Raw genomic sequence first — 18,675 nt, forward strand, 5'->3', positions numbered from 1 at the left:
CACATATACTACTGTTCTCTCCTGGTGTAGCCCAGGCACATATACTACTGTTCACTCCTGGTGTAACCCAGGCGCATATACTACTGTTCTCTCCTGCTGTAACCCAGGCACATATACTACTGTTCTCTCCTGGTGTAACCCAGGCGCATATACTACTGTTCTCTCCTTGGGGTAACCCAGGCGCATATACTACTGTTCTCTCCTGGTGTAACCCAGGCACATAAACTACTGCTCTCTCCTGGTGTAACCCAGGCACATATACTACTGCTCTCTCCTGGTGTAACCCAGACACATATACTACTGTTCTCTCCTGGTGTAACCCAGGCACATACACTACTGTTCTCTCCTGGTGTAACCCAGGCACATATACTACTGTTCTCTCCTGGTGTAACCCAGGCACATATACTACTGTTCTCTCCTGGTGTAGCCCAGGCACATATACTACTGTTCTCTCCTGGTGTAGCCCAGGCACATATACTACTGTTCTCTCCTGGTGTAGCCCAGGCACATATACTACTGTTCTCTCCTGGTGTAGCCCAGACACATATACTACTGCTCTCTCCTGGTGTAGCCCAGACACATATACTACTGTTCTCTCCTGGTGTAACCCAGGCACATATACTACTGCTCTCTCCTGGTGTAACCCAGACACATATACTACTGTTCTTTCCTGGTGTAACCCAGGCACATATACTACTGTTCTCTCCTGGTATAACCCAGGCACATATACTACTGCTCTTTCATGGTGTAACCCAGGCACATATACTACTGTTCTCTACTCGTGTAACCCAGGTACATATACTACTGTTCTCTCCTGGTGTAACCAAGGCACATATACTACTGTTCTCTCCTGGCGTAACCCAGGTACATATACTACTGTTCTCTCCTGGCGTAACCCAGTTACATATACTACTGCTCTCTCCTGGTGTAACCCAGGCACATATACTACTGTTCTCTCCTGGTGTAACCCAGGCACATATACTACTGTTTTCTCCTGGTGTAACCCAGGCACATATACTACTGTTCTCTCCTGGTGTAACCCAGGCACATATACTACTGTTCACTCCTGGTGTAACCCAGGCACCTACACTACTGTTCTCTCCTGGTGTAACCCAGGTACATATACTACTGTTCTCACCTGCTGTAACCCAGGTACATATACTACTGTTCTCACCTGCTGTAACCCAGGCACATATACTACTGTTCTCTCCTGGTGTAGCCCAGGCACATATACTACTGTTCTCTCCTGGTGTAGCCCAGGCACATATACTACTGTTTTCTCCTGGTGTAGCCCAGGCACATATACTACTGTTCTCTCCTGGTGTAGCCAAGGCACATATACTACTGCTCTCTCCTGGTGTAACCCAGACACATCTACTACTGTTCTCTCCTGGTGTAACCCAGGCACATATACTACTGCTCTCTCCTGGAGTAACCCAGACACATATACTACTGTTCTCTCCTGGTGTAACCCAGGCACATATACTACTGTTCTCTCCTGGTGTAACCCAGGCACATATACTACTGCTCTTTCATGGTGTAACCCAGGCACATATACTACTGTTCTCTCCTGGTGTAACCCAGGCACATATACTACTGTTCTCTCCTGGTGTAGCCCAGGCACATATACTACTGTTCTCTCCTGGTGTAGCCCAGGCACATATACTACTGTTCTCTCCTGGTGTAGCCCAGGCACATATACTACTGTTCTCTCCTGGTGTAACCCAGGCACATATACTACTGTTCTCTCCTGCTGTAACCCAGGCACATATACTACTGTTCTCTCCTGGTGTAACCCAGGCACATATACTACTGCTCTCTCCTGGTGTAACCCAGACACATATACTACTGTTCTCTCCTGTTGTAACCCAGGCACATATACTACTGTTCTCTCCTGGTGTAACCCAGGCACATATACTACTGCTCTTTCATGGTGTAACCCAGGCACATATACTACTGTTCTCTCCTGGTGTAACCCAGGCACATATACTACTGTTCTCTCCTGGTGTAACCCAGGCACATATACTACTGTTCTCTCCTGGTGTAACCCAGGCACATATACTACTGCTCTCTCCTGGTGTAACCCAGGCACATATACTACTGTTCTCTCCTGGTGTAGCCCAGGCACATATACTACTGTTCTCTCCTGCTGTAACCCAGGCACATATACTACTGTTCTCTCCTGGTGTAACCCAGGCACATATACTACTGTTCTCTCCTGGTGTAACCCAGGCACATATACTACTGTTCTCTCGTGCTGTAACCCAGGCACATATACTACTGTTCTCTCCTGGTGTAGCCCAGGCACATATACTACTGTTCTCTCCTGGTGTAGCCCAGGCACATATACTACTGCTCTCTCCTGGTGTAACCCAGGCACATATACTACTGTTCTATCCTGGTGTAACCCAGGCACATATACTACTGTTCTCTCCTGGTGTAACCCAGGCACATATACTACTGTTCTCTCCTGGTGTAACCCAGGCACATATACTACTGTTCTCTCCTGGTGTAACCCACGCACATATACTACTGTTCTCTCCTGGTGTAACCCAGGCACATATATTACTGTTCTCTCCTGGTGTAACCCAGGCACATATACTACTGTTCTCTCCTGGTGTAACCCAGGCACATATACTACTGTTCTCTCCTGGTGTAACCCAGGCACATAAACTACTGTTCTATCCTGGTGTAACCCAGGCACATATACTACTGTTCTCTCCTGGTGTAACCCAGGCACATATACTACTGTTCTCTCCTGGTGTAACCCAGGCACATATACTACTGTTCTCTCCTGGTGTAACCCAGGCACATATACTACTGTTCTCTCCTGGTGTAGCCCAGGCACATATACTACTGTTCTCTCCTGGTGTAACCCAGGCACATATACTACTGTTCTCTCCTGGTGTAGCCCAGGCACATATACTACTGTTCTCTCCTGGTGTAACCCAGGCACATATACTACTGTTCTCTCCTGCTGTAACCCAGGCACATATACTACTGTTCTCTCCTGGTGTAACCCAGGCGCATATACTACTGTTCTCTCCTTGGGGTAACCCAGGCGCATATACTACTGTTCTCTCCTGGTGTAACCCAGGCACATAAACTACTGCTCTCTCCTGGTGTAACCCAGGCACATATACTACTGCTCTCTCCTGGTGTAACCCAGACACATATACTACTGTTCTCTCCTGGTGTAACCCAGGCACATACACTACTGTTCTCTCCTGGTGTAACCCAGGCACATATACTACTGTTCTCTCCTGGTGTAACCCAGGCACATATACTACTGTTCTCTCCTGGTGTAGCCCAGGCACATATACTACTGTTCTCTCCTGGTGTAGCCCAGGCACATATACTACTGTTCTCTCCTGGTGTAGCCCAGGCACATATACTACTGTTCTCTCCTGGTGTAGCCCAGACACATATACTACTGCTCTCTCCTGGTGTAGCCCAGACACATATACTACTGTTCTCTCCTGGTGTAACCCAGGCACATATACTACTGCTCTCTCCTGGTGTAACCCAGACACATATACTACTGTTCTTTCCTGGTGTAACCCAGGCACATATACTACTGTTCTCTCCTGGTATAACCCAGGCACATATACTACTGCTCTTTCATGGTGTAACCCAGGCACATATACTACTGTTCTCTACTCGTGTAACCCAGGTACATATACTACTGTTCTCTCCTGGTGTAACCAAGGCACATATACTACTGTTCTCTCCTGGTGTAACCCAGGTACATATACTACTGTTCTCTCCTGGCGTAACCCAGTTACATATACTACTGCTCTCTCCTGGTGTAACCCAGGCACATATACTACTGTTCTCTCCTGGTGTAACCCAGGCACATATACTACTGTTTTCTCCTGGTGTAACCCAGGCACATATACTACTGTTCTCTCCTGGTGTAACCCAGGCACATATACTACTGTTCACTCCTGGTGTAACCCAGGCACCTACACTACTGTTCTCTCCTGGTGTAACCCAGGTACATATACTACTGTTCTCACCTGCTGTAACCCAGGTACATATACTACTGTTCTCACCTGCTGTAACCCAGGCACATATACTACTGTTCTCTCCTGGTGTAGCCCAGGCACATATACTACTGTTCTCTCCTGGTGTAGCCCAGGCACATATACTACTGTTTTCTCCTGGTGTAGCCCAGGCACATATACTACTGTTCTCTCCTGGTGTAGCCAAGGCACATATACTACTGTTTTCTCCTGGTGTAACCCAGGCACATATACTACTGTTCTCTCCTGGTGTAACCCAGGCACATATACTACTGTTCACTCCTGGTGTAACCCAGGCACCTACACTACTGTTCTCTCCTGGTGTAACCCAGGTACATATACTACTGTTCTCACCTGCTGTAACCCAGGTACATATACTACTGTTCTCACCTGCTGTATCCCAGGCACATATACTACTGTTCTCTCCTGGTGTAGCCCAGGCACATATACTACTGTTCTCTCCTGGTGTAGCCCAGGCACATATACTACTGTTTTCTCCTGGTGTAGCCCAGGCACATATACTACTGTTCTCTCCTGGTGTAGCCAAGGCACATATACTACTGCTCTCTCCTGGTGTAACCCAGACACATCTACTACTGTTCTCTCCTGGTGTAACCCAGGCACATATACTACTGCTCTCTCCTGGTGTAACCCAGACACATATACTACTGTTCTCTCCTGGTGTAACCCAGGCACATATACTACTGTTCTCTCCTGGTGTAACCCAGGCACATATACTACTGCTCTTTCATGGTGTAACCCAGGCACATATACTACTGTTCTCACCTGCTGTAACCCAGGCACATATACTACTGTTCTCTCCTGGTGTAGCCCAGGCACATATACTACTGTTCTCTCCTGGTGTAGCCCAGGCACATATACTACTGTTCTCTCCTGGTGTAGCCCAGGCACATATACTACTGTTCTCTCCTGGTGTAGCCCAGGCACATATACTACTGCTCTCTCCTGGTGTAACCCAGACACATCTACTACTGTTCTCTCCTGGTGTAACCCAGGCACATATACTACTGCTCTCTCCTGGTGTAACCCAGACACATATACTACTGTTCTCTCCTGTTGTAACCCAGGCACATATACTACTGTTCTCTCCTGGTGTAACCCAGGCACATATACTACTGCTCTTTCATGGTGTAACCCAGGCACATATACTACTGTTCTCTCCTGGTGTAACCCAGGTACATATACTACTGTTCTCTCCTGGTGTAACCCAGGCACATATACTACTGTTCTCTCCTGGTGTAACCCAGGCACATATACTACTGCTCTCTCCTGGTGTAACCCAGGCACATATACTACTGTTCTCTCCTGGTGTAGCCCAGGCACATATACTACTGTTCTCTCCTGGTGTAACCCAGGCACATATACTACTGTTCTCTCCTGGTGTAACCCAGGCACATATACTACTGCTCTCTCCTGGTGTAACCCAGGCACATATACTACTGTTCTCTCCTGGTGTAGCCCAGGCACATATACTACTGTTCTCTCCTGGTGTAACCCAGGCACATATACTACTGCTCTCTCCTGGTGTAACCCAGGCACATATACTACTGTTCTCTCCTGGTGTAGCCCAGGCACATATACTATTGTTCTGTCCTGGTGTAACCCAGGCATATATACTACTGTTCTCTCCTGGTGTAACCCAGGTACATATACTACTGTTCTCTCCTGGTGTAACCCAGGTACATATACTACTGTTCTCTCCTGGTGTAACCCAGGCACATATACTACTGTTCTCTCCTGGTGTAACCCAGGTACATATACTACTGTTCTCTCCTGGTGTAACCTATGCACATATACTACTGTGGCATTAATCCACTATTGTGTGTATTAAGACGCACCATCGGTTGCAGCATCAGAGCTTGCCCCTACCCTATGGCATGTTCAATTTTGCAGTTTAAACATGGACACCACGTTCAGTGCCACTGCATCTCAAAACAAAGTCGCTGACCGCGACACTCCCATGTCTGGCTAGCAACTCCCCTGTTACTTCTCTGAAAAGCCCTGCAGAAATAGAACCTCGCTGCTTGCAATTTCGAGCTGCATCTTAGAGCAATGACCATCAGGACGCCTATGCACTGTGACACGAATGCATGCGCAGGCTGAAAACATTGGGCGCTTGCGTGCGGCATTGACACTACGTGCACCTCTGTGTCAGGCCCTCTGTGCAGTGTTTTAAATATATGTATTATTATTGAGAGATACGACAAATAGCATGTTAAAAATCCAATATCCCATTAATTGCCTTTCAAATTAATATCTACGTAACTATACTCCTTGTTCTCCCTGACCATTAATTGCAATGTCGGACCCAGGCCCGCAAAGAGCCGCACCGAAGCAAGCCCGGGCCCAGGTAATTAATTAGTACCCGACCCCCCCCCCCTCGGCGGCCCTGGTTGGATCCCATCTTGCTCACAGTCAAAATAAGACAATCTTGCCAAATATTTGATTTTAGAGACTTAATATGCTGAATAAGGTTAATTGACAGACTTCAATACTAGAGTCAGATTGTGCAGCTCAATAATGCACAGGCATTGGGGTGTATTTCTTATACTAGATGAAGTACCCGGCATCTCATAACTGGACAGACAATCAAACAGACCAATGAATTTTATATATAAAATATAAAATTAATTTGTCTGTTTGTTTTTTTGTCTGTCCAGTTATGCATTCGGACACTCCTGCACCGATTGGGATGAAACCAATGCGAGGCGATCCAGTTGGATCCTGGCCATCTTTTAGGGGTGTTACAGTCCCGGTCGGACCTCCCGTTGGTGTACGCTGAGCATAACTTTGAGCCAGGGTAGCCTGTTCTGGGCCTTCTCCTGGATGGATTTGGACGAAAACTTCACAGAGTGGTAACATTGGATCCCAGAAGACATACCAGGTGGTTGAGGTCCCGGTCGGTCCTCCCATTTGTGTACGCTGGGCAGAACATTGACCTTGATGAATTTGGATGAAAACTTCACAGAGAGGTGGCAATCGGTCGGAGATGTCTAATGGAGTGGTTGGGGTCCCGGTTGGACCTCACGGTGGAGTGCGCTGGTAAGAACTTTCCTCATGGGTGTGCTGGAAGAGCTGCTAATTATTTTTAAAATGTTGACAGTTTCATCCATCTCATCGATAACGTAATAACTTGAAGATTTAAACCCGGGCGACGCCGGGTACTTCAGCTAGTATATATATATATATATATATATATTGGGTTGTTGGGTTGGGTACCAGATGCCGGCGCTCTGGATCCCAATGCTGAAAATCCTGACTGGGTTAACATACCAACACCTGCCGGTAAGTACCTTAACCATAAACCTAACCCTCCCTCCCCGCAGCCTAAACCTAACTGTGTCAGTGAGTAATGAATACACCTGTGCACCTGCTGGGGGACCTGGGAAATGTGACCAGTTTGCGGTCCTGAGGGCTGAATCTATGTTGTAGTCTATTTTACCAGTGGTGGCCAGGAAGGGTTAATTGTCTGTCTGCATACCTGTATGGGTTACAATTAAATCATACCCCACTTAATATCCTCCATTCCATAAATACTCTTCACACAAATGGATAAAGCGGCGCACATTTATTTTACTCTTATACACATTTACGCTCCTGAATCCCAGGCACTAAATTTAAACAGCAGCATAAAGACTTTCTGACTTAGTAAGTGAAATCGAAAGTAAATCACAAGTGCACAGAAGACACAGAATAACAAGGACTTAATTATGACCACTGCAGTGTAAAGGAGTCATTAAAGGCTGCTGGGTACATGGGGGGGGGGGGGGGGCTCAGCTGCTTCAGGCTGACTGCAAGAGAGGCAGCAACAGACTCCCGCTCGCACCTCTTATCCCCCACCTGAGAGCCGCTTGGCAATGCTGTCTCTACTGCGCCATCTCAATGGCAAATGATTCCGTAACAGTGGGCTCAGCCAACCTCTGGCTCGCGCTGTTGTTGAACCATAAATCCCAGCATGATAATAAAATATTCCCTTGAAAGAGAAAGTCTTTTTTTTTTGGCTATTCGCGTTTCCCTATAGGCAATACGGTCATTTGCAAAGAGCTATTAATTCCTCTGCTGCGTTATGGTTAGAATAGAATATATATATATATATATATATATATATATATATATATATTATTTTTATATTTTTTATTTCTAGCAGTCTGAGTGACATTTAGGAGCTGATTGGTGACCTTATTTCTTTCCAGAGCTTGATACATCTCTCCGTAAAGCCGCCCATACATGGTGCGATATGCACCGTGCGACTCGACAGGGGTTCCGACGTCTGACATATCGGGCCGCCCCCACACGCGGTGCGAACGGGTGGCCGCCCGCCCGATATGCCGGCTCTCTCCTCCCCATAGCGCTGCATGGGATCTCGCTGCATGGGATCTCACATCGCATCCCCAGATCGATTGAACCTGCAGTAATATCTGGGGGTGCCATGTACAAGCCCACGGGTGCGCGCACTGGCCGAGATCATGCCCGTACGCGGTACGATATCCGTCGGATCGGCTGCTTTATCGCACCGTGTATGGGCACCTTAAGTCATTTTTATTTTTTTCTTGGAGCAGCTCTGCAACATTGTTGCAAAAAAAATAAAATATCAAAACAGAAAATATAGACTAGCTACAGTCTATGGCTACATACCGAGCTAACTGGGGTGAGAGTAAAAAAAAGCGGCTCTTATTTCTAACCTAACTACTTGTGAGTTTGTTAATTTCAGCTTTTTCAGCTGACAAGTATCAAATGAGTCTGAGCTCTAACATACCCTCTTGTGAGAGATCAGATCCCTTTGATACATGTCGGCTGAAAATGTCCAACTTTCGTGTGACATCTAATATCCTTATATATGCAGTCGGGGGTGTATTGTTTCATATATGACCCTTACAGCCCCCAAAGTCAACAAAAGACGATAAACTTTCTATTTAATTATTAAAGAGCTTTTTGGCAGTTATATATTCGATCAGTCTATTAATGGTGGTAGACACGCCTGGGATCTCCAGCTGTTTCAATAGCACTAGGGGTATAATTACTATAGTGCAGGTTTTTAGAATTAGAGATGTTGCCCATATCAACCAATCCGATTCTACTTATCATTTATCTAGCACCTTCTAGAAGGTAATAGCTAGAATCTGATTGGTTGCTATGGGCAACATCTCCACTTCTAAAAACTCTCACTTTAGTAAATATACCCCTAAATGTGCGTACACACGAGACAATTTGCTCCATGAGCGACATCGTCTAGTGTATCCCCGGAGGGGTGGGCAGGGGTGTGCTCAGAGTCGTTAACGACACTGAGCACAAACACTGGCCCAGATTCAGAGCCGGACGCTGTTTCAGAGCGCTCGCTCTGAATCAGGGCGGCATTTTTTTTGTGCCGGCCTCCTAGCCGCTCGCTAAGCTGTGGGTGACCACCACAGCTTTTGCGAGCGGCCAGGTGATGGTCGCGATGGTCGCGACCATCGGGCTTGCGACGAGACCCTTGTGGTAGGGTCTCGTCCATCGCAATCCCCAGTGGACTTCCTGCTCTAATAGCGATGTCAGTAGGGCCGCCCACATACGGAAGGCGTTCCCTCGAGAACGCCTCCGTTTGTCCAGCCACCCCCCCTGCCCGCCTCCAAAACGGGGCGAGCTGTCAATCACAATTTTTTATTTGACAGCCGCCCCGTTTGTGTGAGACCCGTAGCAATGGAGCACCCGTCGCTGGCCAGGTCTCGTGCATGCGCACGCCGGAGGCGGCACATGTGCAGGGGGTAAACATCGACCCGCTTGCGAGCGCATAGCACTTGCGAGCGGGTCTGAATCAGCCCCACTGAACTATATCACGAATGATATCGTTCAGTGCCGGGCTCCCTCCCTCATTGCCGAACATGCAACAACCTGACAATATCGTCAGGTTGGCCTGCATGTTCGGGCGATGAACGACAAAGACCAACGACCAGCGGGAGCGCGCATCTCTGGTCGTTGGTCGTTACCGTTCATTGTTGTTGCACAAAAAGTTTACAATATTTTGGACAACTGGACGATAATGATATCGTTATCGTTCCATCGTCCAAAATATCGCCCAGAGTGTACGCACCTTAAGTCTCAGCATGTCCCGACACTGGAGAGCAGCCTCCTGTTACAGGGGGTCATTCAGACCCACTCGCAAGCGGCAGTACGCTCGCAAGCGGGTCGATGTTCCCCACTGCGCATGCGCACGACGGAGGGAGCTCCGTCGTGCGCATGCGCGAGACCTGGTTAGCGACGGGCTTTCCATCGCTCCGGGTCTCACACCAAAGGGGGCGTGCTGTCGATGTTGATTGACAGCACGCCCCCTTTGGTGGGCGTGCAAGGGGGCGTGGCGGCAAGACGGAGGCGTTCCCATGGGAACGCCTACCGTCTGAAGCCGGCCCCACTGACATCACTAGTGATGTCAGTGGGAGTGATTTTGGCTCTGATAGAGCCAAAATCACTCCAGGGCTTGCGGCAGGGAGACCCTACCGCAGGGTCTCCGTCGCAAGTCCGATGGTCGCGATGGTCAAGACCATCGCGACCATCTTTTTGGCCGCTCGCATATGCTGTGGGTGGTCACCCACAGCTATACGAGCGGCCAGGAGGCCGCTCCATTTTCATGGAGGAGGGCCCTGATTCAGAGCGAGCGCTCTGGTCAGAGCGTCCGGCTCTGAATCAGGCCCACAGGACATAAGGCTGTGGTGAGGCTTTTCACTTGCTCACAGTATCTTCAATATTTGTTTTAAGAAAGGTTATTATTATATATCTAAGAGGGCTCTTATATGGGGTGCAACCTAACGCAATGGATCAGAATAGCAAATACGTTCAATGAGTAACGGAAATCAGTGCGACACACTAGAACGCCAGGGAATGCTTATAATTCCCCAAACTTTTTATTAGGAGTCAAAGGAGAGAACAAAACATACTATGAATAATATGTCTGGTGTGTGTGTACATTTATATATACATACATAGGTATGTGTGTGTCTAATTATATACTATATACTGTAATTGTGGAGACATGTTACCGGGTAGCAGAGGGGGGAGCCTATACGTCTATATTTTTTTCAATCATTAGTGACAGCCATTGGTGGGAAGCGTTAAACAGAGAGTGTATGAAAAGTGTGTAAATTAAAATACCTGTTCGTATTTTCTCTTGAATACCAGTCACTGAGAACCATCTGTCAGTAAGATAAAACCAGTTACCACATTGCAGATTATACAGACATACTGTATCATTATATGACGCACAATATCAAATACAGGAGACCCTTAACATCGGATGTATGTTAATATTTACACTAGGAGAAGAGTGTGTTTGGATTGCAGGCATGACCTGTGATGATACGGGAACATATTGCAACAACGTAACACGTGACAAAGTTCTGATGTTATTACCGCAACATGTGTGACGGTGTATCATGTGCCAGGGAGGCTGGCTCTAGAGCGCAGGTCACATCTGTACATTACATGCCAGAGCAAGTCTACAGCATGTCGGAGAAACTAGATACTGCATTGTATAACCAATATACATATATATATATATATATATATATATATATTGCTTTACAGCATTGTGTGTGCTTATTTATAGCATTACTAGTCAATGTTGTACTACATATCTCCCAACTGTCTGATTTTGTAGAGTGTAAAGTGAGAGTTTTTAGAAGTGAGTTTTAAAAGTGATGTTGCCCATAGCAACCAATCAGATTCTAACTTTTATCTCCTAGAAGGTGCTAGTTAAATGTTAAGTAGAATCTGATTGGTTGCTATGGGCAACATCACTTTTAAAACTCACTTCTAAAAAATTCTCACTTTAGTAAATTTACCCCTAAATGTGTTTTTCTGCCACTGTGGACTCACTGACACAGGAATAATATAATCATTCCTCCAAACACCGGAAGTCTCCAAAGCAGGGCAGAGGCGTGACCTTGGCTTACTGGGGTAGTGGCCACACCCTCAGTAGGCGTGGTCACATCGCCATTAGGCATGGATACAGCGGGGGAATTTTTGACTCGAGAAAAAGGTAACTTTTTCTGCAAACTGGAACTAATGTCCTGATCATGTGACGGTGCGACAGTGTCCTAAAATTGGGACTGTCCCACCCAGTGTTTCCCCATTTTTTTTTCACGTTTTCCTGCTTTGCAGCAGTGTTTTCACTTTTTGGATTTTTTTTCCCAGTTTTTGGCAATGTTAAGGTATACTGGGCCTGATTCAGAGCCGGACCCTATTTGCGCTCGCTCGTTCAGAAAAAGGGGACGGCTATTTAAATTGAGCGCTCGCTCTTTGCGGTCTGTTGACGCCTCTATGTCTGAGCGAGCGAACAAAATATGCGCTCGCTATTTTGTAAAGACGCCCCCTGGCCGCTCGCATCCTACGTCATCTCCGCTATTTATTTGATTAATCGAGTACATGGAAAGGCGTATGAACTGCTCGCAGTGCTTGTGGTTGGATTTTCCTACCGCAATCATGCGAACAGTTCAGGCTAAGAGACAACCAAGTGACGTGGTCGATGACGCTGCTTTGTTAATTATGCACACCCTTAAAACGCCCGTTTTGACCTTTTGGTACGCCTGCGTTCCGATCTCCACTCCCCGTTTTCAAGCACCTTCCCCCGTTACCACCCACAAACGCCTCATTCTGTCACTCAAATTAGCAGGCATTCGCTATTTTGCGAGCACACAATTTCCCACCGCAATGACTGGTTCGCGCATGCGTATTTCAACCCATACGCATGCGCAGTTGTGCGAACATCGCTCGGAGCGAACGAGCGGCCGCTTACAAGCGGCTCTGAATCAGGCCCACTGTTTTTTTTCCTTGTTGGATTGAATTACCTTATCAATGTTTGATTTTTCTTTTTTTTACTGTGGTTAGTTTTGTAAGCTCTCCTGTTATGTAATTACAGCAGCAATTTAAGAAAAAAATGTGCTAGGGAATATACCGGGAATTTTTTTCTGGAAAACCAGGATAAAAACTGGTAGAGACCAGGAAATCTGAACATTTGAATGTCGAAAGACTGGTCCCACCGAAAGTGGTAAGGTAGGGTGGTATGAGATTATTAATATGAGTTGTTTTGCTATATCTCTCAGCTAGTTGGCAATGCTAAGAACCAGCCATCAGCGTTCAGCCCAGCTCCAAAAACTCACTGATTCACTAATCCTCTACTCTGCGATCTCTCAGCACCTTCAATGAAAAAATAAGTGAAAAGTACATGGACAATTACTTAGCACAGCCCAAAAGCACCTGTGTGCAATTTCTGCCGCTCCGCGACCTGCAAGCATACAAAGTGGTGTAATTTTTTATCTTTATTTTTGGGAGTGCATACGAGAGTAATTAGATCACTTTTGTTTAGTGATGCTTAATAAATGACACTTGAACTGTTTAATACATGATTAATAAATGCTTAAGTGTATAATAAATGACTCTTGAACAGTTTTTTTAAACCTAAAGCATAAATATTCATGTCACGTTTGCGTGATTAAAAATACTTTTTTTTATCTCTGTTTTTCTTTTTTTAATTGAAGTCGATGCTTTTTTTTTTTTTTTTTTACTTATTTAACCTGTTACATTCCGGTGGTATTTTAAGCAGTGTACACACTAGACGATTTGTTGAACGATTTGGCCGATTCTGACGTATCAGAGCGACAAATCATTCAAATCATCAAGCGTGCACACAGTATGCGCGCTCCCACGACGTTGTCCCTCGCATCTTCAGGTCATCCCTACATGCAGCTCAATCTGACAATCTCGTTAACGATTTCATGCAAAAATTGCAGTGTGTGTACGTACTACTGGACGACCAGGCGATATCTTAACATTATATAGTTAACGATCTAACCAACAAACGATGCACGATATATTGTTTGGTCGTTTGGAAGATTGCACAGTGTGTATGCACTGGATCGTAGATGACCATTGCATCATTTGCAAGTCGTCTAGTGTGTACCCAGTTTAAGATTCTGGGCTTGATTCAAAGATTGGCCGATGTTTTAATTATTGCGCATGCATTAGAGTAGCACAGTGCATGCGTCTCGATGGATTACCATTGTCGATTTACACGCAAAGTGATTGGCAGGTAGGGACCATTTGTAGGAGGTAAGGGGGTGTGGTTACCTCTCAGTGGGCGCCAGTGGGTGTCTCATTACAAATCTAGGGCCTGATTCAGAGCCAGACGCTCTGAATCAGGGCCCTCCTACCTAAAAATGGAGCGGCCTCCTGGACGCTCGCATAGCTGTGAGTGACCACCCACAGCTTATGCGTGTGGTCAAAAAGATGGTCGCGATGGTCAAGACCATCGCGACCATCGGGCTTGCGACGAGACCCTGCGGTAGGGTCTCGCTGCCGCAAGCCCAGAAGTGCTTTTGACTCCATCAGAGCCAAAAGCACTCCCACTGACATCACTAGTGATGTCAGTGGGGCCGGACCCAGACGGTAGGCGTTCCCATGGGAACGCCTCCGTCTGGGCAGCAACGCCCCCGGCACGCCCCCCAAAGGTGCCGTGCTGTCCTCACCATCGACAGCACACCCCCTTTGGTGCGAAACCCATAGCGACAGCTTGGCACTCGCTATGCGGGTCTCGCTCATGCGCACGACGGAGCTCCCTCCGTCGCGCGCATGCGCATTAGGGCACCATCGACCCGCTTGCGAGCGCTCAGCGCTCGCGAGCGGGTCTGAATCAGGCCCCTAGTACAAAGACTTAGTAGCGACGGGATTTCCGTCTATCTCTAAATAAGGCCCTCTGTGAACTTGAGCCTGGCAAGTCCAATGTTAATAATTCTCATTTGATTCAGTGGGTGCACAGAAAATATGTTTCTGTCATCAGCACCACTTCCACATAAGAATTATAATTCAATTCAGCTCCTGCCAAAAAATATTAATATGCTTTAAAAAAATAAAAGGTTGCACTGTTTCCATTAGAATTCCATAACTCTATGTAATAGTGATTTTTTTTTCTCCTGCATCTGATCTAGAGGGATTTCTGCTTAATTCAACTACAGCAAGAGACAACTAAACAGAAGTTATAATGGTAAAGCTCACAGCTGTGCCAACGTTTGTAGTAATTCAACCGACTGTAGGTTCTGGTTCAGGACCAAATAAGAAGAAAATATTAGCAAAAAAAAAGGAGCAATCTGATCCTGGAACAAACCATGGTGCAATGCAAGGGGTGCAAATCCAGAACATGTTTTGCATGCAGGGAAAATACTAAATGATTTTGCATATAGCGAACAAATACTGGGCGGCTTTGGTTTTACACTGAAATGGAGAATTAAGCATACTTGCCAACTCTCCCTCATTGTCAGGGAGACTCCCTGAAATAGCAGCAATCTCCCTGTCTCCCTGAAGAGTCTACCAATCTCCCTCATTTCACCTTACCCCCATTATGACACTGTTATATAAAAGAAAAAACAGAGATGTATACATTGAAATGGGATCATTAGTATCATTTTCCTGCATTGGTTATAAGGCACAATGGCCCTCATTCAGAGCCGTACGCTCTGAGCAGAGCGCACGCTCTGAATGAGGGCCGCCCTCCATAAAAATGGAGCGTCCTCCTGGACGCTCGTATAGCTGTGGGTCACCACCCACAGCCTATACGAGCGTGCAGTTTGATGGCCGCGATGGTCGTGACCATCGCGACCATCGAAACTGCGAGCCGGAGCCTGCGGTTGAGGTTTTCAACCGCAAGCCCCGGAGTGATTTTGGCTCTATCAGAGCCAAAATCACTCCCACTGACATCACTAGTGATGTCAGTGGGCCGGCTTCTGACGGGAGGCGTTCCCATGGGAACGCCCCCGTCAGGGAGGCACGCCCCTGGCACGCCCACCAAAGGGGGCGTGCTGTCAATCAACATCGACAGCATGCCCCCTTTGACCAGACACAACGAGCGAAGGAAAGTCCTTCGCTCGTCACGTCTGGCGCATGCGCACGACGGAGCTCCCGCCGTCGTGCACATGCGCAGAGCACAACATCGACCCACTTGCGAGCGGACAGCCGCTTGCGAGTGGGTCTGAATCAGGCCCAATGATCCCTATGGTTACATGTATTTTCTGAAAAGTATCAGTGTGTTTTCATCAACAAGCAGATCTAATTAAATGCTTTGGGGCTCATTTACATGTGGGTGTAAATCAATTTTATGACACGCCTCTCAGATGTAGCAGGACACGCCCACTTTACCGCCGCGCTCATAGGTGCTGCTTTCACAATCTCCCTGAAATGCTTTTTCAAAAGTAGGCAAGTATGGAATTAAGCTAAGGCAGGTCCTCTCAAAAACTACAAACCTCTCTTCACATTTTACGGCTGCCCCGGCCTGCAGTGCAACATTGTTTTACCAAGGTACAAATGGCTACTTTTTTTAAAATGTGCTCCTAACCACCGTTATAGCAGGTCTAGTGGCTGTACCTGCAGTCAGGACTGACCACTGTGCCTCTCGTGCTGTGCCAAAGCACATGCTTAATTGTAGAAGGTATCTTTTAACATTAAAGCTGAATACTCACACAACGATTTAGTAAATGAACGATTTTAGTAAACGATTTTCGTTCATTTTTTCAAGGGAAAATTTTTTTTTTAACTACAAACGATTTTTGCATATTCCCTTACTGAAAATCGTTGAGTTGGTCAGTCTGACTGAACTACAAACTACTGTACAAGCGTGAACGCGCATGAACGACAATCGTTCATCGTTTTAACTCAGAAAGTGAATGATTTTTTTCAATGATTGAACGATAAATGATATCGTTATCGATAATTGTTCAAAAAATCGTTGTGTGTGTATGCACCTTAAGTAATATACATGGAAAATGTTCCCTTTCCCAAAAGAACATGAGATATTGCACATTGTAGATAAACTTGCAATAAAGCTGATTGCAAGTTATTGTCCTTCGCTTTCTCCCAATTTAGACTAGGATTGGCTCCCTGCAGTGTCCTTCAATAGTTAGTTTGATTTGGTTATGAAAAAAAAATGCTCTCTCATATATGTTTCCTCCAAAATATCTGCGAGTCTAACAAGCTTAGAAAGCTTGCCATAAATACTTGTGGATCTTATTAAAAAGTTGCGTTTATTTTTGGCTGGAAGTCCGTTACCTAAAATTAAATACAAAGTTTTACTTTCCGACATCCGCGGAAAAGTTCGCGAAGCTCAGCAGAGAGGGGGGGATCTCCTGCCCAAAGTGTGAGCCACCAAATTACTGGACCCACTAAACACGGTGAGTAAAATTGTGTATTTTATTGTAGTTTTTGATTAGAGATGTGCGCCGAACCTGCGTGTTTTTGTTTTGGTTCTAAATCGTCGTCGTGTTTTGGTTTTGGCAAAACCACCCTCAAGAGTTTTGGTTCGGTTTTGGTTTTATTGTAAAAATCATTAAAATCAGCAAAAATCATGTAAGTTGGACCAGTATTTGTTCCTATACTATTATTAACATCAATAACATGAATTTCCAGTCATTTCCAGTAAATTTTGACCCCCTCACAGCACCTGAAATTACGAGGGTGAGACTAAAATGCAATCCAAAATACGCCAGATCTGGTTTTCAGATGCAAGTTCCAATCATGGCGAGAAGACTCTAGTCAGCACTCGGAACCCCAAAGTGATCTGAGCTGGGACTCGATTTGACTCGGAACCCCAAAGTTTTGGTGTGTTCGGTTTTTAGCAAAACCAAACTGCTCATCTCTAGTTTTGGTGCAGCTAGTCTTTAATAATCCTGCAATCTTTCTTAGTTCTTCTTGTACAAGTAACTTTTTCAAAAAGATACTACAACCCCTAGCAACCAATCAAACAATATCTTACATTTTGTATACCGTACTAGAATAGTGACAAACATTGATGTGGATTAAAGCCTCTTTCTGCACCATTAACTGTGCCCTGGGATCTCATAAGCAACATTTCCATAAAAGGAATGAATAGTTATCAATGTCTTTGTTCAGCCAACACACAACTAATATGCATCCATTTGCTCTACAAATCCCTCTACATCATACATCTGTGCTGGAAAAGAAACTGTCACAATTGTACCCATTCATCCAAGAGATGTAGGTACTTTGGGTACAGTTTCAAACAGGAGGAATTACAATGATTATTACCAATCGCAATCACATGAAGTATGAATTCAGCCGCAACTTTGTTCTGGTGTAGACAAGTTCTACTGGTTTCTAGATGGAAAATATCAGTGTTGTCCTATTCACATGACATCATGGTCATACAATTGCTGACCATGGTGGTATAGTTGAGAGACAGAAACATAAGCTCTGTAAAAGTGACTTAAGTACTCTAGACATAGCGGCTTCAATGACCTATTGGGGTAAAGTAATCATTACAACCTGTTATCTCCAAAATAATGTATCTACTAAAGATACAGAGAAGACTCTAGACTGACAGTGGAATATAAATAAGCCTCAGCTGCAGAATATTGGAATGTTTGGAAGCAAGGCCTATGTACATGTTCCAAAAGAAACAGCATCAAGTGGAGAAACTTATGCATTGGAAAGACTGATGTCTAGGCTACAGCAAGAGTCAAACAGGAGGTTTTAGCAGAATCATGATGCTAGACATCTGTGCCACTTAAATTTCAGTCATTTTCCGAAGTAGCTCATCCTGAACAACAAGATCAAGCAGAAACAGAGGAAAATGAGTAAAATGCCATCAAAAAAGTTT

The 18,675-nt window shown here is 45.7% G+C and overlaps 1 protein-coding gene across 8 annotated transcripts in view; it reads right to left on the minus strand.

Annotated features, from left to right (window-relative positions):
• ZNF536 (zinc finger protein 536) overlaps positions 1-18,675 on the minus strand; it is a 640,597-nt gene that overhangs the window by 168,586 nt on the left and 453,336 nt on the right. The window contains exon 8 of one of the 8 annotated variants that reach the window (XM_088451063.1): positions 11,169-11,209. The exons of the other annotated variants lie outside the window; for them this stretch is intronic. Coding sequence (XP_088307189.1) covers positions 11,196-11,209 — 14 coding nt within the window. The 3' untranslated portion in view covers positions 11,169-11,195. The remainder of the gene's footprint in view (positions 1-11,168; positions 11,210-18,675) is intronic. 8 annotated transcript variants of the gene reach the window in all.

Source organism: Taudactylus pleione, unplaced genomic scaffold, assembly GCF_031769625.1.
Source record: "Taudactylus pleione unplaced genomic scaffold, aTauple2 ptg000537l, whole genome shotgun sequence".
In the NCBI taxonomy this organism is placed as follows: domain Eukaryota; kingdom Metazoa; phylum Chordata; class Amphibia; order Anura; family Myobatrachidae; genus Taudactylus; species Taudactylus pleione.